At 44.7% G+C, this 23,267-nt stretch overlaps 1 protein-coding gene and 1 long non-coding RNA gene across 2 annotated transcripts in view; one reads left to right on the top strand and one right to left on the bottom strand.

Annotated features, from left to right (window-relative positions):
• Nucleotides 1-23,267, top strand: part of LOC109496197 — a 74,931-nt gene that overhangs the window by 21,599 nt on the left and 30,065 nt on the right. The gene's annotated exons all lie outside the window — the stretch shown is intronic.
• KLHL38 (kelch like family member 38) lies at nucleotides 4,937-13,096 on the bottom strand. The gene is made up of 4 exons (XM_004000097.5): nucleotides 12,818-13,096; nucleotides 10,812-12,403; nucleotides 6,914-7,019; nucleotides 4,937-6,037 (listed from the first exon to the last, which is right to left on the bottom strand). Exons 2-4 carry the CDS (start codon nucleotides 12,198-12,200, stop codon nucleotides 5,748-5,750), a joined length of 1,785 nt encoding a protein of 594 aa, XP_004000146.1. The 5' UTR covers nucleotides 12,201-12,403; nucleotides 12,818-13,096; the 3' UTR covers nucleotides 4,937-5,747.

Genomic DNA, 23,267 nt, shown 5'->3' on the forward strand with positions numbered 1-23,267 from the left:
TTCCTTCTTGATTGGCATTTGGCAGGTATTGTTCACCCTGTACTCTTGGGAAGCTGCTCAGAAGCTGTGCCTTGTGCACATTAGTCTCAGAGTCCATACAATGTTTGCTAGTCCCTGTGAAATGGTTGGATTTAGCTTATGCATGTTCACTGAGTGTCTTTGCAGTGCCAGGCCCTGTGGGGCTGGAGTGGGGGATACAGAGATGAAAGACACAGTCCCTTCCCAGGAGGTGCTCCTGATGAGATGGGGAGAGGAGGAGTCCGTGCCACATGGCTCCACCTGGGGTGAGGGGGTGGTGGTGGTGAGGGCTCATCAAGGATGCCTTCTTGTGGGAGATGGTATCTGAAACAGGCTGAATTGTGTCTCCCCACAAATGCATGACCACCTGGAACCCAGAACGTGACCTTATTTGGAAATAGGGTCTTTCAAGATGTAATGAAGGAAGGGATCAAGATGAGATCGAACTAGTTTAGAGTGCGCCCTAAATCCAATAAGAGACAGAGGAGGACTTGCACAGAAGGAAGCCATGTGATGCTGGAAGCAGAGACTGGGGTGAAATGCAGCTAAAAACTAGGGAATGGCAGTTTGCCTGATAATTAACTCCTTCTTTCCACCCAGAGCAGCCCATATACTCCAGTGATGTTTAGGGCCCTTTCACCTGTGCACCTGCTCATTCATTCTGCAGGCATGTCATCACTGTTTGTGTGCCAAGTACTGCCTGAACCTAGAGGTTCATAGGGACCAAGACTCTGTCTGCTCCTATGAAGAGCTTTCCTTCCAGTTCCTTTAACAAGTCTCTACGGTGCTATGATGTAGAAGGAGCTGGAATAAAGGGAGGGGGAGTGCAGAGGTGGGTAGAAAGGCTGGAGAAGGCTCCACAGAGGAGGTGAAGGCTGAGTAAGAGTTCACGAGGCAGGGCAGGGGAAGGCGTCATGGCAGAGGGAGTGACGTGTGCAGAGGCACAGAGATATGGACAAGCATGGCATGTTGGAGGGGGGCAGCGTTGTGTCAGACATCCTGAGAAGGATAAAGGGAGTAAAACCAGTCATAGTCCTTGTCCTCCGGGACATCGCAGATTTTTGTTATAGGTGGCGAAGGAAAATTCAGCCACTTTCTTCCTGCCAACACTGTTTTTTCTGCTGGCTCCTCTCCAGCTGCTCACTGATTTATGTTGGGACAGGGTGTTTGATATTTTTGTTAGCGTTTTCTTGCATAGCCCTTGTTCTGTCCACTTCATTTCCATCCCCCTCCCTTGTTGCCTGTTGCAGTGATTAGTCAGGCTATCTGACATTTTTTACTTACAATGTTTTAGTTTAACTGCTGCTGGCTAAATATATTTTGACTTCAGCTCTGGATTGTGACTCTCTCCTTAGCCAGTGAGATGCACAAGCCTCATGCTAAAACCTCTTTCTTTTTGGACTGTGATTTCCTTAGCAGATTGCAAAGGGTCCCTTATGGCAGAAGGGCATTTCCTAACTCAGCTCGGATATGGGGTTTGGCCAGGCGGACGCCCAGGTATGTAAATGCACCTGCCACAGAGACCTCTTACTGGACGTACAAAGCTGGCCTGCCGTGTGTGTCCCAATGTGTTCGGCCCTGGTGCCATCTTTCTTTATACATTCCAGGGGACAACTTACTTAGTGCTTCTGTGCCCCAGTGAGACTCATACAAGCTCCAAGTAGCCACAGATGCCAGCAGCTTATTAAATTTTGGATTAAGATGAAGGGAGAGAAAGCTGAGGCATTAGCAAGTCTCTGACAGAAGGAATTTTGGAGGCTGCAGGAGTTTACAGATGACAAGACTCTCACTTCCAACTCCAGACAAACAGGACCCTCTAGGAGAAGCTCTCATCCTCTAGGCCTGACATAGGTAGGCCATGCTACATCTTCCCCAGGGTGGGAGAGAGAAAGAGGATAAAGGAAGGACACAGTGATCCCTTAGCAGAGGATCTGAGATGCTTGAACTGGGGCCTATCCACACTGACCTCTGAGTTTGAGATGGATTTTAGAGACAGTGTAGAATCAGCAGCCTCATTCTTTTATCCATTCATGCTATATTTGTTGAGGACCTACAATACATGTAGGCAATGCCAAGCCCAGCCCTGGGAATGCGGAAGAGATTGGACAGATATGAGCCTGGAGGGGAAGATAGTGATCAAGTAATTACAAGTAGGATGAGGGTCTCAAAGAGGATGTATAGGGACAATGGAGACATTTAATAGGAGAGAGAGCTGACCCAGGCAAGAGTGGGGTGCACGGAAGTCCTCTGATGCAGTGATTTTTAATCTGCCCGGTAAGGTATGACTTGAAATTATGTCAGGTGAAGAGGTGAGAGAGGTGTGTATTAGACCAGAGCAAAGACCCAGAGGCAAGAGAGAGGAGGGGAAATAATAAAGGCAGAGGCAGTGGTGGGCACTGTGGAGAGCAGCAAAAGGCAAGATGAGAGACATGGATGGGTGCTGGGCAGCAGAAAGCCCTAGAAGCTAGATAAAGGATGGGGGGCTCTGTTCAAAGGTCTCTGAGAAGCTGTAAAGTCATTTAAGCAGGAGAGGAACATGAACAGTTTGTGTTTTTAAAAGATTAATCTGGCTGTTGTTTGGAGGGGACCCTGTGGGTGTGGTATCTGGGCCAAGCGTGTTTGGGTGGAGAGCACAGCAAGTGTGAACACAGACAGTGGAAACGATGTGTGAGCCTGGAGGCCAGTGTGGCTGATGCTGAGTTGGGGGACATGGTGCGGAGTAGGGGGCAGCAGTGTGGGGTCGCAGAGCAATCTTGCAGGTGTCTGAAAGTTGTCTGAGAAAGCTAGGACGGCTTTGGAGAGGTTGGTTTTTTTTTTAAATTAAAGACATTTTTTAAATTAAGTTTTCTACTTAAAATTTTTTTCTAACTTTTATTTATTGTTGAGAGACAGAGAGAGACAGAGTGCTAGTGGGGGAGGAGCAGAGAGAGAGGGAGACCCAGAACCCAAAGCAGGCTCCAAGCTCTGAGCTGTCAGCACAGAGCCTGATGTGGGACCCGATGCCACCCAATAGCATAAGGGATTGAACTCACGAGCCATGAGATCATGACCTGAGCCAAAGTCGGATGCTTAACCAACTGAGCCACCCAGGTGCCCCAACTTTTCTACTTTAATTCCAGTATAAGCTTTGCAGAATTTTAAACAAGGGAAGGATCTATTCTCACTTATAAATTTGTGAAAGATGCTCCAAGCTGATGGGTTGAGGGAGATTTGGGGGCAAAGGTGGAAGCAGAGACACCAGTGATGAGTTCAGATGAGAGAAGATGGCAGCTTGGACCATAGTAAGAGCTGTGGCTGGTGAGGCAACTGGGCTCTGTCACACCTGAAACAGATGGAGTTGGGTGTGAGAACCAAGAGCCAAGAGTAGCATCCAAGGCTTTGGGCCTGAGAAACTGGGACACAGGTGTTTCCCTCTCCCAGGATGGGGAAGCCTATCACGGGAGGAAAAAGTGTTCTTGAACATGTTTACATTGAGGTATTTAACATCGAAGTGGAAACATGGAGCAAGCTGTAGAGTCTGGAACTGGAGAACACTGGGAAGTCAGCAGCACATAGATGGAATGATAAGCCCTACACTGGGGTGGGGGGGTGTCTCTTACCTTGGGAGTGAGGGTAGATGCACAAAAGGTGTAAGGGCTGAGCACTGGAGTGCACCTCCATTTATTAGTTGGGAAAGAAAGAGAGAAGAATGAACTGCACACGGTAGGAAGAGACAGTGAATGGTGTCCCAGAGGTGGAGTGAGGAAGACATTTCTAGATGGAGAGAGAGTCATCTGTGTTGAACGGTCAAGTCAGATGAGAAATCAAAATGGACCTCCATTTAGGCACTGGAGGCATCACTGGAAGAGGTGGGATTGAGAGCCTGAATAGAGAGGTTCAAAGAGAATAGGTTATAGTAAGAGGCCAGCCAACTGCTAAGGTGACAGTGATCATGATCAAGAGTAGGGGCTGATAATCTGGGCCAGGTGTCTGGACCACAGCCAAGTGGTCTGGGGAGCAGAGCAGAGCTTCAGACCCCAGCAGGAGAAACTGAAGGGCAAAAAATACAAATTATGAAGAAAGGGTAAGTCCAGAACATGAGCCTGAAGAGCAGGGTAGGAGGAAGGCTCCAGCTTGGGGTCACTCTGGTGCCAGGTTCAGGGCAGTGAGACCCATTCCAGATGCTTCCATTGCTAGAGAGAAGACTTTACCTATGCTATTGGGTGGCGACAGGGCTGGCCAGAACATGCTGGGAAGCGGGTCAGCACACGAATGTTTCAGTACCTGCAGCCGAGCAGGACAGTGGTTCTTGTTTTTTTATTTGTTTAATTTTTAAAAAGCTTATTTATTTATTTATTTATTTATTTATTTATTTATTTATTTATTTATTTATTTATTTATTTATAAGAGAGAGAAAGCGAGAGAGAGCAGGAGAGGGGCAGAGAGAGAGAATCCCAAGCAGGCTCCACACTGTCAGCACAGAGCCTGACAAGGGGCTCGATCCCACAAACTGTGAGATCATGACCTGAGCCAAAACCAAGAGTTGGTCACTTCATGGACTAAGCCACCCAAGTGCCCAGGATGGTGGTTCTTAATCCTGACCGCACATTTCAATGATCTAGGCTCCACCTGAGAATCCCTGTCTGTCCCTCCGGAATGCGGCTCAGCCCCATTTTCAAACAGCTTCCCAGGTGATTATAATGTGTCACCATCTTCAGTTTATTCTTGAGCTTGGGATTGAGCCAGCTTGGGAAGAACTTTGAGATAAAAAGGGCTAGGGGATATTCAGCCCTGGCATGGAGAGGGCAATAATTGCTGGAATCTGTGAAGGAATTTGTTGGCTTGCCTCGGAAGAGCAATTCTCATAACATTTACCAAAATGAAAATCCTGATTAATTCTGCAGGTTTATAGCTCCCCAGAGGCTGGAGGAAAACATCCTTTGGCACTAGAAACAAACTTTATTCTGGCAGCATAGATAATTTTGCAAACCCTAGAAACTGAATTGACATATTTCCCTGGAATCCCAATGTACTACATCCATAGAATGCGAAGAAACAGGGTCACGGTCAATGTCTCACACTGCCACCTGGACCACCTGCTTCTAGGGACTCTTCCGGGTCTCTCAGCCCTTTAGTTCTGGATTCCCATGATGATCTGGGCAGATGTGGTTTTGGTCAGCCCAGCAGTTCTTCCTTTGGGGAAACTGCCTCTATCTCATCATGTGCAGTGGATAGACTGTCAGTGATAACAGTTAACATGACCTCAGCCTGTAGGGACATGATCTGGGATTACACAGTAGCACAAGCCCTGGAAACAGTGATTGACTCAAGAGGAAGCCATGGAATTAAAAAACGTCCAATTAGGATTATTTTCAGGATTAATATATGGATGATGGTCAAGTTCTGTCTTGAAGATGCAAAGTTAGAAAATGTGAGTCTGAGTTTATCAGTTGCCAGTGTCTTCATAATTTGTGGATCAAGAAACTTGTTTGTAGAATGAAATCTAGTAGAGATGAGGTAGAGAAGGAGGGAAAGTGAGGAGAAAGAGAAAGGGGGAGAGAGAGAGAGAGAGTTGTGGTGTGGACAGAGAGTTCTGGCAACAATATGTCTGGTTTCAGGTCTCCGGGCTCTGGAACTTTCAGTCCTGTGGGCACTTCCTGCATCCTTTTAGGGTTAAGCTCCTTGGAATTGGGTTTCTGTCCCTTGCAACAGAAAGCATCTTGACTAAGACCAATAGTTTCTCGCCGACTTCATGAGAAGGTGGGAGTGTGAGGTATGCACTGGAGAGTGAGGCAGGCGTGATCAAAGAGTTTGTGAGGAAGCTGTCCCTGGGATGTCCAGGTATCTGTCTCAGGGTCGTAGCAGTCAAAGGAGGCCAAGTCCTCGATGTTGCAATCTGTGGTCAGCCGCCGCCCACCCGTTACATAGATCTTGTTCCCCATCACCGTGGCCCCATGGTGCATCCTGCGGTCTTTCATGTCCGCACACTTGACAAATTTGTTGGATTGAGGGTCATAAGCAAGAATCCTCCTCGTGTAACCTGAAAACCAAATGGCATATCGGCAAGCTCAGTGTTGCTCAGTTGGGAATGGAAGGCTGCAGTCGGGAAACATGGCTGATCTCTGCCATTGCCCAGTATCAAGGCTGCACTCTGAACTAAGGTGTAGTATGCTTTGGTAACCTGCCCACGGTGTGGGCACAGCTGGGGTTTGGACTCCAATCTGTCTGATTCTGGCCCCTGAATCCTTAGCCTCAAGTTAAGGCAGCATTATATTAGGAGCAGCCTCCTGATTCCAGTGGCTTTCTCAGCCTCAATGTCATTTTCGTTTCTTTTACACACTCCCCACCTTCCCCAAGAGCCTTAACAATCCAGAGAAGGAGCCTTTGGGAATTCAGGAATGATTTCCATGACTTTTAAGATCCCCACTTTACAGATGTGCAAATGGAGGTACAGAAAAAAAAAAGATTAATAAATTGCCAGAGAGTATACAGCCAGTGGCAGAGTCAGGATTTGAACCCAGGTCTGACCCTAAAACCAGTCCTCTTAACCAAGACACTATACTGCAATTGCAGAGAAATTATCTCTTAATGGCTGATATTATGAACAGTAGCAAACATTATTTTAGTATTTGCCATGTACCCGGGAGAGTGCTAAGTGCTTTAGATATATGAACACATTTTATTATCACAACAATTCTGTGAAATAGGTATTATTTCATTCCCTGTTTATAGATAAAGACAGGGAAAAACTTCTGGATGAGAAAAAAACTTTGCCAAGTCGTCCACACTCCCTTAGTTGGATGGATATGTTTTTAACAGCACTGTTTTGTAGAACAACGTCTGTCTATTAGTGACCCGTTTTCCACGGGAGATGCCAAGTTTGTGTTCAGCCTCACGATCCTCTGTTCAAACTCACCTCCCACGATGACAATACGCTCCCCCAGCACCACTGCAGGGGCGCACACATTCTTGATCATTCTGGTCTCCATTTTGAACCATGTGTTTCTGGAAATGTGGTAAACCTGAGGGAGAAATATAATCATGGTGCTGCATTGTAAAGGGATATGTATTTTTAAAAAGATAGAAGTAGTAGTTAAGAGAGTGAAATAGGAGTGATTTTTTTCACTTTTTCCTAGTTTTTGAAATGTAAGTAGGTATAATACCTATTATACCAAGCAATATTGATATATTGGTATATACTAAGCAATACTGATATATTGCTATCAATAAGATATAATTAAATAACAGAAAGAATATATTACTAGAAATTGGTCTTTATGTGAGCCCATGAGATCCTTGGCTATGTGTCTATAGAATGGACCAAGAGTTAGGCATTGTAGTATGTGTTTTCTTACCTTGCTTGGAACATTTTTTTTCTTTTAATGGGAAATGAAGCAACTTGGGTATTCATAAAACCAATGATTTTTCAATCATTTCTATTTCCGGCTCATGTTTAGGTTTCTAAATGTTCCAGTGTATCAGAGAGGGCCTTAGAGCCAAGAATACATTTGGGGCTAGGAGAGGAAGGCTTTCGAACAGTTTGTGCCTGAAAGTCATTAGAATCAGAGAGGAAGTATGAGAAAAGAAAAAAAGAGCATAGAGGTGGGGCAGGACTCCTTGGCCATGCTCTGAAATAGAGTCACAAATCATGATTTCCAGAACATGTTCCCCTCAGTTTAAATAAAGTTCAAATATCAAATATAAATTAATTCAATGTTAGCAAAATTTAACACAAGAGATTTAGGATGGACTCATATAAGAAAAGAAGCAAAACATTTACCTACAGAAGAAAATGGCAATTCTTTCTATATGAAGTATAATTCTTTGCTGGCAATTCTTTCTATATAAAATATAATTGCCACCATATGAAAGACTCTATGTTTTGTTAGTTTACCAAATTTGGTCTTCACAATCATCCTGTGAAGTAGGTACCATTACTTGCCTCCATTTTTTTCAGATTAGATTGAGGCTTAGAGGGGTTAAGTGACATGTCCAAAGTCACACAGCTAGAGTGAGTGGAACAGCTGGTCTGGTTGACCCCACCCGGAGTCCATGTTCTTAACCACCACACTCATGGCTCTGCCTGGGGCCATGTAAGTGTTGCCTTTCTTGATGGAGCCTTTGAGACTGGAGACCTCTTAAGGTCTCTGTCGGTTCTTGAAGTTGGTGAAGCATAGAGGAGGCCATGTGCTAAAGACAGAGGCAGTCTTGATGGCTGTTAAGCCTCATGGTTTCATCTGAAAATACGTAGGTGACACTTTGGAAAGTAGGATCTTTGGAGCAAAAGCAAACACTGAATGAGTAATTGCCTCCTGACTTTCTGTTCTCTGTCAGCTTGGGGTATGGTTTCAAAGATAGATTAAACAGTTGCTCATAATCCTCATAATACCCCTAGAGAGGCTGGGGCAAGGATAACAAAAGATGGTCTTTGACCTGTAGAGGAAGTGATGTTATGGTGAAGGATTTGCTTAATGCCCTTCAGAAACAGAGGTAGAAAGAAGGCCAGGGAGAAAGGTACACATACACACACAAAGTGCACAGTAACCCCATTGCGGTATAGTTCCTCAAAGAATGCATGCCCGCAGAAGAACCATCCATTAAAGAAAACTCTGAACCTGTGCCAGAAAATCCAACCTATTCCATCAAGCAACCCCCAGCATTGATTTTACATTCTATTTGAATGAATAAAAATTTCGTATCAAAGTTAATGCTAGGTAGACAATAAATAAAGGTTTCCATGAATACTTTTCCCCTTTCCCCCTTCTCACTACTGCAGTATAAAAGGATCACTCATTTGTTAGTGGATTTTTTTTCTGCCTTTGCAAGAGTCTTGCTTGATGGTACTATGCATTTTTTGACGTGCCAGCTTAAAAGCTTTTCTGAGCCTTGTATTTATTCTTAGGAAATCAATAACAATTTTGCAATGTGAAATACTTAGCATAGTTGTTGACTTTATTTTGAAAAATATTTTTTAAAAGAGGGAGGGGCTCTAGCTTTACATAGAAGCACTTTGTTACATCTGAATTGTGTGGCCAGAGCTTGGTGGAGAGCAAAACATGTCTCTCCTGGCTCAAATAAATCATTGGGATTTGGAACAGACTCAGAATCTGCCTAGATGGTCAGGGAGGAGCTGAAAATATGGGCTGGAGAAGTGAAGGCAAGAAAAAACAGAAATTAAATTGGAGCTTTTCACTTTTCTCCATCTCCACTGGCACCAACTTAGCCCAAGCCACCAGTCACCCTGGCCTGGACCTCTAGAACAGTCCCCAGCTCTCCTGCTGTTGTCCACTTAGACCAGTCCTGTCTCCCCAAGCCATCTAAAGGGAACTTCTAAAAATGTAAATTTGATTACTTCAGCCACACTGTTACTCTCAGGCTACAACCCCAATTCCTTGACAAGGTCCAGAAAGCTGGTCAGGTCAGCCTCATCTGCACAAACACCCATCCCCTAAGAATGTTCCAGAATTTCTATAGTAGGGGCTCAGGGGCAGCAGTCTGGGTGGAGAGCACATGGGGACTAACCCCCCAGCCCTGCCTGGCATACCACCTTTCTCCTCCTGCTCTGTGTTGCAGCTACATTCTCAGGCTTTCAGTGTCTCCAAGCCATGGGCTGTGCTCCTTTCTGCTTCAGGGCCTTTGAGCAGCTGCTCCCTTGCCCAGCTTCACCACCTTGCCCTCAACAGAGGACTCTGCCTCTGCTTAGAGAAGCTTCCCGTCTCCCTCCACGTCAGATCCTTCTATCCACCCAGTGGTTCTCCCTCTTCATTTACTCCCCTTCTCTCTTGCCTCTCTGTTCAAGTCAGCAGACCAACCTCGAAAGTCACACCATCCCCGATTCCTTCTAGACCGGTTTAAGGCACTCCCCATGCTCTTAAAGCACCCCTCCATTTTGCACCTGAATTGCAATTGTCCAGCAAGCTCCTGGAGTGTAAGTGCACTTTCTTCCTCATGCCCACATCCCCAGGGCTCTTACCATGGCTGGGGCTCAATATAGCTCTTGAATAAAATAAATACTAGGAATTTCCGTATCTTTAAAGATAGGCTCATTATTCAAGTTTTTCATATCATTAGGTAAACTGCAGAGATTAGAACTTGCATGAAACACTTCATATTCTGACATTTTGGCCTCTGTTAATAATACTTCTAAGAGAGCTTGCTAGTGATATTAGCATCTACTTATCATTTAAGGCAACGTTCCCCAACGTGGCTGCAACTGAGAATCTCCTGGAGATGTCTCTGATGTGTAAATGTCAGGACCCCACACAAAGAGATTTTGATTCCGCTGATTTGAGGTTGGGTTCCCAGGGATTTGGTAATGGACTGTGGACCAATGCTTGGGAATCTTACAGGGCCTTGCTGAATTGTTAGAAGCATCTGCAAAATTCCTATAGAATTTCACTATCAGACATTCAGTGTGTTCTAGCTTGGACTTTTCCTCCAATGAAGATAAACTCTTTGTGTACAGAGATTATATTTGATGTTCCTTTGTATGTGTTAATCTTATACAACAAGAATTCATAAATGGATGAAATCTTGCTGAATTTAAACTTTCTTCTTTCCTTCCTCCCTTCCATCCTTCCTTTCCTCCCTCCTTTACGCTTCCCCTGCAAATGATAGTGTGTATATATGTATTATATGCGTGCATGCATGTACTCATGCATGCATGTATACACACGTGTATATGCATGCATGTATATACATGTGTGTGTATGCGTATATATGCATATGTGTATAAGTATGTGTGTGCATGCACTTGTGTGTATGTGTGGGTATACACTCATGCACTTACATGATGGGAAGGACCAGTCATTTACCTGGATAAGGCGCACAGGATTCTGCATGATGTCCTCTCCCCCAAAAAGGTAGAGTCTTTGGTCTTTCACAGCGACTGCAGGGTGGAGAACCCCCACTGGCATGCTGGCCATACTCTCCCAGATGTTCAAGATGCTGTTGTATCTCTCCATGGAGCCCATGACCTCCTGCCCTTCTCCAATCCCCCCAATGGAAAAGATGAAGTTCTTATGGGTAGTGCTTTTATGCGAGTAGCGGGCGACCAGCATGGGCTGCCCCAGCCTCCACTGATTGAGCTTCAGGGAGTAGATGTAGATGTTGTGGCTGGGCATGTTCTTCCCTGTGCCGACAGCCATGCCTCCCAGCACATAGATGCTGCGGTGCAAAGTGACAGCTGAGGCCTTGTACAGCCGGGTCGGGAGTTTGGCAAGGTTCTGCCACTCGCCGGTCTGTCTGTTGTACAGCAGAACGTCCCTGGTGGTCTGCTGGCTGTCCTTCCTTCCACCCAAGAGGACGAGGAAATCTTGGTAAGAGGTTCTTGGGGGGACATGCCATGGAGGTTGGAGGTCTGGGGCACTGGTGGCACTGTGCAAAGCAAACATCTGCCTCTTGGCTGTCTCCAGGATGGTCTGGCATGAGGGCGAGGACTGAAGGAGGGCATTGTTGGCGATGAAATGGTGGAAGAAGGCCGGGTGGATGTACTGAAGCCTGACTTGCTTGAACAGCTCCTGCATGTGTCGTTTCCGGGCCTGGAGGTCGTGCTTGACCCAAACCATGAGGGCCTCAAACACCTTTTCCTCCTCCGCACAGAGCCCGTCGTCCCCCAGATAGTCTCTCAATTCCAAGACGCAGAGCTCCTTCAGGTCTGCCGATGCAGCCACCTCTGGAAAACACGTCAGGGCCACCTCCCTGGCTTTCTTCTTGAGGCTCTCACAACTTAAGATTTCAGAGAGTCTGATCATGCCCAGGCAGTTGCCGGGGGTCAGCTGGCTCTGGAGGTAGGAGGAGCAGGCCTCCAGAAGCTTGGGATACTGTAGCATGGAGGCTGCCTCCATCAAGGGCAGGACGTTCTCAGCCGTGATGTGCACCTCCCCAGTGTACACATACGAGATGATCTGGTCCAGAGTTGGGGGGTCGATGCCCCTCAGCTGGACTTTGGGCTCGCTTCTCTCCCGGAAGTTGCTGCAGAACATGGCCCTGAAGTAGGGGCTGCTGGAGGCCAGCACACTTCGGTGGCAGGGGACCTCCCAGGTCCCGGTACAGATGCTCACATCAGTCAGCATCCTGTTTTGCCTTAAGCCATTGAGCTGCCTCAGTAAGTCAGAGGAGAAGTCATGGTCTTTGAAGAGCAACTCATCTGGCAACTCCTCATCCATTCTACAAGGTGGGGAAGAGGTCCCAAGGGGAAGCATGTGCTGAAGTGTTTAACTGTGTTGGCTCCAAGACTTACAGCATCTATGTCTATTCACCAAGATGCTTGTGGATAACGCCAAGAATGTTGCTTAGTGAAGATTGGAAAGAGAGGTCACCTACACCCAAGACCTCACAGCCAACACCTCTCTTTTTGGTTGTGATTACTCTCAAAGGTAATAGGCAAATAGCATCTTCAGATAATCTGAGAAAAATGAAAAAGAACCACCAATGTTGTTGGAAGTTACTTGATTGTCAGGGGCTTAATTAAATGTGAGCCTGAAGCAAAGTGACAGTCCATGCATTTGACCAGCCGAATTCTGTGAGCTTCTCAGCATATGTGTTATTTAGTAAACCCATCTAAGCATCTTTCTGGGTGTTCGTCATTCCCCAAGGATGTCATCCTGGGGGCGTGGCCCTCGGGTAACTAGACAGTACTAAAGGATGAAAATGGGCCTTTGCAACTTATTTTTTAAAACATGATTTCACACAGTCTTTGGGGTTTTGTTTTAAACATGTGATAAACAGAAAGCAGAGACCAAACAGTACCCTGGGCAGGGTTTACTGGATGACATCTGGCAGTCTACCCACAGAAGAATTAAACATTAGAGATATTTACCTTCATTTGCTGCAGTGACATCCACTGATGATGCCTGGTCCGGCTGGTCCCTCCGGAGAGCTTCCACCTCTGGATCCAAGTGAGACCATAAACCCAAGCCTTTCCTTCAGTTGGCAGATGATTTGTCCTGGGAGAGTTCTGGATTTGTTTATGCTAACGGTACTTTCACAGTTTTCTAGAACTTCGGGAAAGAAGCACTGGGCAGGGAGACAGTGTATACATTCCAGGGCTAAGAATAGTTGCATATGTACTTTCCACTGTTATGACATGTGACTTTTCAGTTGCCTTTTGCAGCAACCCGAGGGACTGTGGGGCCGGCGCATGCCCACATGCCTTGTTTCCTTGGCAAGTGTTTACGTCGTCATAAATAGATCTGGAGGAACAGCTTCTCTTAGAGAAGACTTTGCTGCCCACTTGGACACATCCTGAGTCCCTTGTCCTAAAAGTGCCTGGGAATTCTAGATGTTTGTAAACAGGTTGCTGTGACCTGGGGAGAGTCACTGGAGATAGTTTGGGGCAAGCTGAAGGTGGTGGATGGCCTTAAGGAAGCTGGAACATGGGCCCAAGAGTACTGGTCGGTGGGTTTCTTATTTCCCATTGTCTGTTAGCAGGATTGTTGGAGAGGGCTATGATTTCCTCCTGCAGGCTCCGAGGTGATGGAATCTGTGACAAAAGTTGTTTTTAATATTTGTGGGGCACCCCGGAGTCTCCAGACTCTGGAAAACACAAAACTTTGTTGGTTTTCTGTTTTCTCCCATCAGGGAGTCTTGAGCTGGACGCAGGAGGCAAGGCACATCTCTCCAGGGTGTGCCAGAGAGGGAGGGGAAGGGAGGAGGGAGGAAAAGGAATAAGCAAGAAGAGAAGGAAGGAGGCAGAGAAGGGGGAGAAAGGGAGGGAGGGAGAAGAAAAAAGAAAGAGAGGAGGAGGCAGCCCCCAAATGTAAGAATCAGAGCCACAATGGACAGCTAAGGAACCACAAGGTTGATGCCAGCTCTGTCCTGCCTCTGCCCCCAGGGAGATGCTGATTTGACTGCACCAGCAGTGAGTGGCAGGGGAGCCTGGTTTTCTCAGTCTTGCTCACACTGTGGCAACAGCCTCTCCATATTGACTTTTTCCTTTGCTCCCAGTCTCTCTTGAATCACCTTGAATAACCAGCAGAGTAACCCCGAGGAAGGCAAACTGGAATCTGCCAGTCCCCTGCATCATGCCTTTCAGTGGCTCCCCGTGTTGGCAGGATGAAGCCCAGACTTTAGCAGGAATCAGATTGGTCTCCTGCCTCCCTGGAGAACCATCTCCTGCTGCGTCTCTCTCCCACGTACATTTTTTATTCTAGCTCTAGTAGACGAAGTGCAGATCTTTATATGTGCCCGGTCTCTGTTGGGGAGGCTGGGCGGGCCTGGCCTTTAGGGTACCACAGAGCATGGTGGAAGGAGGGGTATCTCTCCTTGTTAGTTGCAGATCACAGAGTGGATCCTACCCCCAAAGAGTCTAGAAGATCAAGGTCAGGCAAGTAAAACCATCACATGTCATTAGGGCCAGACGCCCAGAGGCCAGAACTAGGAGCAGAACACCTGAGCCAAGGGGGTCAGAGACCCATCGGGGTACATGCAGGGAGCTGGAGAGAAGAGCGGTTTAATAGCCACCAGAGCTGGTGATTATTTCTGCACTTCTGAGCCAAGCTGGCGATATGACAGGCGAGTAGCCAAATTCCTTAAAAGGTCCGAGTCCCCTCTGTTTTGAGCTTCTGTGCCTTTGCTCGCTCTTCCCTTTGCCATCTCTTCCACTTTCACCTCTGAACTCCTAGTCATCCTTCAAAATTTGATTTGTGGATCAGCCTCTCTGAAAGTCTTCCTTGACCCTCCCACATCATTAATTCCCCAGTCTTCTGTGTTATTTCCATTCCTATTGCACACTTCTAACATTACATGCCTCATTCCCTCAGTGCAGTCACGTTTACCTGACTGCGCCCCCCGTCTTAGAGTGGCAGTGTCTGGACAGCAAGAACCTTGTCTCAGTCGTCTCTCTATCCCTAGTGCCTAGCACGGTGGCTGACACATAGTGGGTAACTTATGTATAGTTCTTGAATTGAGCATAGCAGAATGGAGACTAGGGAAAGAGGGGGAGCACTGTTAGGTGGGCTTCATACCCCTCCCCCCTCACCATACAGGTGTAGCAGGGCCTTCCACGTGCAGCTTGGCACATGTCCATTAGACTGCAATGTAAACAGCGCTCTGGAGCCATCTGGATGTCCCTCATTTCAATAAAGTCCAATAGCATGATAAAGAGAATAGTAAAATAACTGCTTTATACCACAGAGCAAGAATTATGAAGCTCAAGGTTGGGAGCTGATCTTCCCAACCCCGTGCTAGTGCTTTAGTCCTTGGCCTCAGAGTCAGCACAAGGGAAAAATAACTTTTTATTGCTCTGAAATACCTGCATTATTTCTCTTCCAGCTAGTGATCAAGCCAAGGGTTTGTTGTGAGGGCAATAGGTAGGGATTTCTGGGAGTGAACAAATACGGCGCCACCCATGGCAAGCATCTTGGAGCTTCCTCTGTGTTCCCTAATTAATTAGAATTTCTGGAATCCAGCCCTGTCAAGAGTTCAAATGAGCCCTGGTGTGCCGTATCAAGGTCTGACCAACTTTAATAAATCCTTTGGATCCTAAGGTTTAGAAAAAAATAGGCCCATTCCATTGGCCTGGCCTACTAAGAGAGTTCTGACTCTGCATTAAACGTCTGGAAAAGTCAGATTGAGTCTTGGTATTAACCTCATAGCAAACACACACAAATAACCCAAGTCCAATCCAAAAAGCGTATCTACCACCCGCATGTAACCCCAACCAACCCACTTTCAATTCATGAATCTATTTGTCTCTGAGAGTTCTATACTTTTTGTCTTAACTTTGTGTCTTGACTTTCTCTGGAACACATCTTAGTTTAGGGTCTGAACATATGGAAACCTAAAATAAATGAGGACATTCAGCTCCTTGCCCCTCCTTTTGATGGAAGTCAGTACCATAACGAGTCAAGATGCAGGCTTCGGGGGCAGAAAGACTCAGGAGAATCAACATTTCTTCTCAGCATCCGTATGGTCTTGGGCAAGTGATTTATAGTCTTCCAGCCTTAGTTTATCATCTGTTAAATGGGGATAACCAACCTTGTCACAAAGAAATAATGTATGGGAAGCATCCAGTAAAGTGGCTGGCATAGGGTGTAGGTTCACAGTAAATTATGCTTAGTATTATATTGTTACTCGGAAAATAATCTCATTAGATTCCTATAGGTCTTGGTGCCTAGTTTTCAACATCTAATTTGATCTCCTTTCACTCTACCTCTTTCCTTTGCCTTGAACAGTTTGCTATGCTCCTCATTATCTACTCAGCCTTCAGGAATCCTGGATTTGTTCCAGTCCAGGTTCTGGCATGAACTGACTGTGTGTCTTTGGACAAGTCACTTAACCTCTCTGTACTTACTTTCTCACCTGGCTGTGACGGTATGGGCCAGGTGACATCCGAACCCTGCCTTTTCCAGTTCACCCTGTGGTTTGTGTCCTGATGTGGCCAGAGAAGAAACTGTTAGAGGCTGTGCCTCAGCAAAGGGACCTCCTCTGAGCTTCCGTACATCTCTGGCTTGAAGCCAGAAGCTCTGGCCTCAACGCCAGTCGGGCTGCCAGCTGGTATTCTTTATTATTTTGCCTTTTTAAGTAAATTCATAAAGCCTTCAGTTTCCTCATAGAGTTTTGCATTGACAATACAGGGCACTTCGCCTCAGGAGGCCTCTCTCCTGTCTGGGTGCCCTGGGCCCGGATTCCTGTGGAGAGGCAGGCTGATTCGAGTCAGCCACAGATCTGACAACTACAGTCTAGGAGGCCACAAAATGTGCTCCATCATGCCCAGGCCTCCTAACACCCTCTGGGGTCAGGCATCACTTTTACCAGCAAACCCTCGCTGTGGCAGTGCCCGGGAGCTGGGCTGCAAGAATGCACAAACGTGCATTTAAAGGCTTTGTGACAGCTTCTTGGTGACTGGAAGGCTGTCTCTGCTGGCACCAGAATATTTCCTGTTGCCACAGTCTGCAGATGGAGAGCAAAATGAGGTTTCGGTGAACTGGATCATTAAAAGCTGTAGGAAGGAACTTGACTCTTGCTATATTATTAAAAACTTTTCTGTGAATGTGAGTGCCTGTCTATCAGTGTCTGTATCTATCTGGCTGGATGTGTTTTTTTAAACCAGCTTGTGGAAAGCTGAACAGGGACTTTGTACTCCAGACAATGGCCAGAAGAGGATCTGCTCCCTGATCCCAAGGTTGCCATGACGACTGCCCTTTGAGAGCTACAAGTGCAACACTACTTTTACTAGGCCAGCAGTGCAAATGACTGCATCCACAACTCTTCCTCCACCCTGCTGTACCACCAGAAAATATCTTTTTTCCCCCTGGGAGGGCAGAGACGAAGTCAGGGCTGTTGGTGGCTTATTGGTATATAACCCAGCTGTCTACCCTGCCTTTTCCCCACAAACTAAAGTCTGACCTCACACAACATTTATGCCACAGATCAGCTTTCTGGGCTCTAAGTCAAATTGGGAAGAAAGAAATGTGATCAAGGATGCATTCTTACTCTCCCATTTTAGCACTGTGAGTCACAAAGAATAATACACTGCCTTGGCCTCTCTGCTCCCCAGGGCAGGTGCCCCCTGATGGTGAGAGAGGCAGGAACATTACTCCCTCCAGGCTCCTCAGCCACGGTTTTGATTTGCTGCTGTGGTATAGAAGAAGGTGGGTGACCTGCAGAGGGAGGGTGAACTTTATTCCCTTAGAGGTAGGATTGATTAGGATCCCTAAGGGAAATGTAAATTGAGCAAGGTAAGGGTCTAATTAACTGAAGGTCCATTCATCTATCTGTCTGTCCATTTATCCATCCATCTGTCTGTCCATTTATCCATCCATCCATCCATCCATCCATCCATCCATCCATCCATCCAAAATCCATCCATCCATCCAACATCCATCCATCCAACAATCTATCTAGTAAGACACTAGGGAGACAAACAAGTCCCTGCCTTTGTGGAGCTTGAGTCAGTATAGAAGACAGATGAATAAGTAATTTAAATGTTCTAAGTGTTCTGAAGGAAAGCCTTACCCAGCCTTCCTCCTTCCCACCTCACGCACCACCCACCATGAATTCTAAGACCCCATAAATGGAGAAATTAAACATATATCTTTGAAAAGCTCTCATATCAGGCAAAATGGGTTTCCATCTCTCTCCTGTACTTCCTTGGGGGCAAGGATCAGTCTTAACTCCCTGCCTGCTTTTTAGGAAAGGTAGAGAAGTATAATGGAATTGGTTGACAGAGACTGACGCTGGAGACTTTTTGCTTACTTTTGACTTTTTCAGACTATTTATATTTTTACTAGTGGCTTTCTTTTAATTTTTTCCAAAAACATTTTTTAACGTATGTTTTTCTGGTGATCATAAGTAAAAACAAAATGATGCTTGTTGACTCCCTGCTAGGTAGGAAAAAGAATCTGAAACCCATTTACTTCTTTCTTCCTGGCTTTTGTAAAGATGACCCGGAATTTAAGGCCCTGATTATTATCACCAAATTACTTTATATTCTATATCTTATCTTTTATGAATGGCTTTACTATTTGCTTTTGCATCCTATTTATAACAATTATTTAGACTTAGCTCTGTGTTTGGCTGGTTTACATTTTCACTGCCAGTTTCCCCATTTTTAAATGTTTCATTCTGACTCATATTTTGATCAACTTGAGTTCATTAACTTGCAATAGTTTTTTAGAGAGAATATGAGAGAGGTGCATTTTTCCAAATCCTTCCTTATCAAAGATTCTCTTTTCATTTCCTATCATCTACAAGCAACAACTTGGCTAGGTATATCATAGTTTAGGATCAAATATTTTTTTTCTTCAAAAATTTCTGAAAACCACCCGTTTTATTCTGGGAAGGCTACAGAGCTAGGGAGTAGAAACTTGATAATTGACTAATTTATATCTTTTTTTGTTTTTTAAACTCTTTTCTTCATCCTTTTAGTTAAAAAATGTTGCCGGGATGTGCCCAGGTATATGTCCTTTTTAAAGCATATAAAATATAGCTGTTGATTTGCCTATAAATCATAGGCATTGATTTGTATACTTTGGCCTTCACTCAGCATAGGAAAATTTTCTTTAATTATATCATTGATTATTACTTCAATTGCATTTTGGTTTCTTCATGTACAACACCTATATATTTTTAAACGTGGCTTCCTCATGTAAATTTGTATCTCTTTAAATATTTACTTGCTTGTTCTTTTCCCTTACATTCTAGAACACATCCCAGATTTACCCTTTGTACTGTTGGTGTGCTTTTCACAGGGTTACTTTTTCTCTTTACTTGTCCTAATGCAGATTTGAAATATGTTATTGCATTTTTATTGCTCCAAAATAATCTCATGGCTCTTCTAGCTTTCTTTGTGGTTAGCTTTGATCTTTATGGATTTCTGCCTATTTTACAGAAGAATGTCATTTTTCTTTCTATTGATGCTGAAATTTTTGAAAACATTTCTTCTGGATATATACTTGGGTCTTCAGAATGGTGTTGTTTTCCTTTGTTCTGCAGTGTTTTTCCATAGTTTGCCTCTTTTCTTTATTTATTCATTTTTTTTAGTTAAAAAGATATAATTCTTTTATTTTATATTGCAATAAAAGAAATTAACATTACAGAAATGGAAGACTATAAAGGGGAATTGAAGAATGCAGCTTGAAGAACAATTGAAGAAAAATTTCCTGGGCTGAGTAATGGCCAAAGTATACAAACCAATGGCCATATTTTATAGGCAAATCAACATCTTGTCTAGTCAGCCATTTTATCAAGGCACATGATCAATGTGGTAATACAATGGAAATGATGGCTATTGTGCCTTGTTTTACTTAATCATACATTAAACAGACCTGGAAATTAATGGAACTATTACTCTTAAATCCTATTTACATTGTATATTCCCAAAGATTAAGTTTTACTTCAAAAAGTAAGTGTTAATATTATTTTCATGTACTATGAGAAAATACAAATAGGTTTCAATTACTGGGTGTTTAGAAGTAAGGAGTTTTACCTATTAATTCATCTTTGAACGAGAAGATTTATCCAGACTCAGTGATGGCCAACCAACAGGCTATCTGTAGCTTGCTCCTGGAACCACTATCCATCCCTTTGGGTGCTACCAAAATATCCTTCTTATACTACCAGTTGGAGGGATGGCTGATTGTTCTTCCCACTCCCTCACTCCATTCTGAAGAATCTAGTGGCATCCATGTAGTTTGGCACTGCTGGATTGGGGTGTGATTTTATATCTCTACTGTATGAGAAACTGTAACCCTCAACTGTCTAACAAATATCTGCAGTAGGCTCTTCCAGTCATCCCCACAGCTTTTAAAACTTTATTTATACTGACTCCATTCCACCTTCAGGATCCAAAGGGACTTCTGGCAAGGACACTTCCCACCATTTTCCACCTCTTACCCTGTTGCTTGTTTGAGAGTTGCCATCTGTGTACAGATATGGAAAGATTTTGTGTGGTGTGTGTGTGTGTGTGTGTGTGTGTGCGCACAAACAAATGCACATGTGTGTATAAAACTGTAGTCTGGCTGTTGTAAAAAAAATATCACCCCAACAGTAGAGGATAACCAGCTAGTTTTAAAACTAGAAGAGAGTTTTAGATCAATGTGTGTCTCAGTGTCTATGAGTCAAGGAGCAGGAATGTGGAAGAAATATCTTCTTGCTGACTTTCAGAGAATTAGGTTTCTTCTCTTCCACAGGATAAAGCATGAATAGATCAATCACTATTTCTCTCAAGTCAAGTGCATCTGCTTCTGATATCAGGTTGGTTCTAATACTGGGTTGTAAGCAATCCTAGTCTTCCAGGATGTGGTAAATGTTCACCATACCTTGTAAATCATTTTTGATGGGAAATAGAGGCTATAGGAGAGATACCGTTTTCTATTAACTTTATACATTGTTCTTGAGGTTTCAGTCCTCAGAGCCTACCAGAGGTTCGGGAGCCCCTGAGGTAGAGGCTTCCCTGTCACCTCTTTACTTTCTTCTACACCTGAATAATCAAATGGTAGAAAAAAAGTGTAGGCAAAGACAAACATGGTTGATTTGGCAACCCCCATTCCTAGGAAAGCTTGCCCATGTCCCCAAGGCTTTGAGTAAGGAAGTAGAGAGTATCTTGTGTTTTCCATTCCAATGGGCAGGCCAGCACAGGCCATGGAGTCTCAGACATGAGTTGGAGGTTGGGGAGTCGGCTATTTAAACTCCTTATAACACCTAGTGCATTGTCAGTTGTCCAAAAACATTGCACAATATTGGTAGTAATAATAGCAATCAGAAACCTGCCATTCCACTTGGGAGATGTGCACATTATTCCTATTGTCCTCTCCAGAATTCTCTTCAACACAAATGCCGGAAGGGGAACTTTCTCTCCTTGTGGCTCCCAAAGTAGATCATACAATGGATGTGGGGGACGGTAACTGGTGACGTGACTGAGATTCCCAATTGTTATGGATGTTCCTCCAGAAATGCTTGTGTAAGAACAGCACTAAGGATGACCTTTTCTGATATCAGGAGAGCTACCAGGGCATGCTAATTGATTCTTTCATTCCAACACAAAACTATTGCACACCTACTACACACCTACTGTATTCCCTGCTCATGGAATGCATTTGGAGAGACACACAAAGATCTCATTTTTATCAGACCATACACTAGCCCTCTCTTCTGCTTGAAAAACATTCCCTCTCATGAGACAACAATAAGAAGGAAAATGAAGGGGAGAAGAAAAAAAGGTTGTTCTGAAAGGTGTTATCGAAATTTGAATTATCCCTAGAAAGAATGTTCCAGTCCTGTGATTAGTTTGTCAGATAAGCGGGTTGGGGTCTGAGAAGGGGCACCTTGAACAGGTAAATAGAGCAGTGACAGACATGGGATATGGTGATGTATTAAGGTGCTGCTTTCCTTGGAATGATGTTTCTGAGATGTTGGGGGATTTCTTGACAGAGAACTACTCAGACTTGGGGTTAAACACTGAAAGGACAGAGGGAACTTGTTTGCTTCCCGGCTGTGCCTGAGGTTATTCGAGAAACTTTGAAAAGGTCCTCCTGCCCGTGCATCATGCAAGGTGCTCAGATGTCCTGATTTAGGAGGAACAGACCTTTCCCACTTGGCGTTTTCCCACAAGCTTTCTTCATGTGGTTTCCAAAGGCCCTATTTCCCTCAACTTTCCCCCTCACTATCTCCACATCTCATTTTCTCCTATTGTTCAGCGGAGTCATTTTTGTTTGCAAAACCACTATCTTGTTATCTCTTCTGTTGTCATAGCTCATGAGAAATGTATCTGGACTTCACTGGTTTAGCCACCAGATTCCAGCCTGTCTCCTTTCTTTCTTTGGGGACAAGGAGAGAGCAGAGAGCCCCATATGCTGCGCGGGGGGTATGGTTTTTCTGGGCCCATTTTCTTATGGAACTGAGTCAGTAATCCACCATGGCCATTTTTCTAACCTGTGTAAGGGGGCAGAATTATTTCTTTTTGGCTGTTAGATAAAGGGAGAAAAGCAGTCTTTGAACAGACCTAGCACTACCCCTTCAACCAAGTGCTGCCAACTCGCGAGTTAGGGACCTATGAGCACTTTTCATTTGGTGTGTTATTAACCCTCAGGATAATCCTGTGAGGCGGGTTTCATCAAGCCAAGTTTTCAGCACAGGTATGGCCCAAATATTCACAAGACATACTTGTGCTAAAATATTTTCTTGTTCTATGAAATTCAAATTTAAGTATGTATCCTATATTTCTATTTATCTTTTTGTTGCTTCTTATTTTTGTTTCTGTTTTTAATGCATCCTGTATTTTTATTACAATTTTTTAATGTTTATTTATTTTTGAGAGAGGGAGAGAGAGAGAATAAGTTGGGGAAGGGCAGAGAGAGAGGGAGACACAGAATCTGAAGCAGGCTCCAGGTTCTGAGCTGTCAGCACAGAGCCCAGTGCAGGGCTTGAACCCGTGAACCGTGAGATCATGACCTGAGTTGAAGTCGGACTCTTAACCGACTGAGCCACCCAGGCGCCCCTGGATCCTGTATTTTTTATTTGCTAAAGCTGGCAACCCTCCATTACACACTACAGGTAAGGTTATGTGACCTGCTCAGGGTGCTTTGATAAGTGTTAACTTCTTGCTCCTGTCCTTTCCTATCTCCACTATTCGAGCAGTTGAAAGAGGAAGAGGAAAGAAAGAAAATATTATTTAAAGTGAATGAATATACTCCGGCTTTCTGCCCATTTGCCATTCCATTAGACATTTTCAGCTCTTGTCAGAAGCTCCCCGGCAGCACTAAATTCAGTAGAGGGCACAGTGATGATCTGATACTTTGGCTGAATCCTGACCAGAAATTTGACCTTTG

The sequence above is a fragment of the Felis catus genome, chromosome F2 (assembly GCF_018350175.1).
Source record: "Felis catus isolate Fca126 chromosome F2, F.catus_Fca126_mat1.0, whole genome shotgun sequence".
NCBI lineage: Eukaryota > Metazoa > Chordata > Mammalia > Carnivora > Felidae > Felis > Felis catus.

What these genes read in the sequence shown, in the direction of transcription:
- KLHL38 (XM_004000097.5), bottom strand. Translation starts at nt 12,200, where the DNA reads ATGCTTCCCCTTGGGACCTCTTCCCCACCTTGTAGAATGGATGAGGAG. An exon ending in ATCCTGTGCGCCTTATCCAG is followed by an intron (nt 7,020 to 10,811) that starts GTAAATGACTGG and finishes TTTCTCCCTCAG; the next exon opens with GTTTACCACATTTCCAGAAA. An exon ending in GCGTATTGTCATCGTGGGAG is followed by an intron (nt 6,038 to 6,913) that starts GTGAGTTTGAAC and finishes TTTGGTTTTCAG; the next exon opens with GTTACACGAGGAGGATTCTT.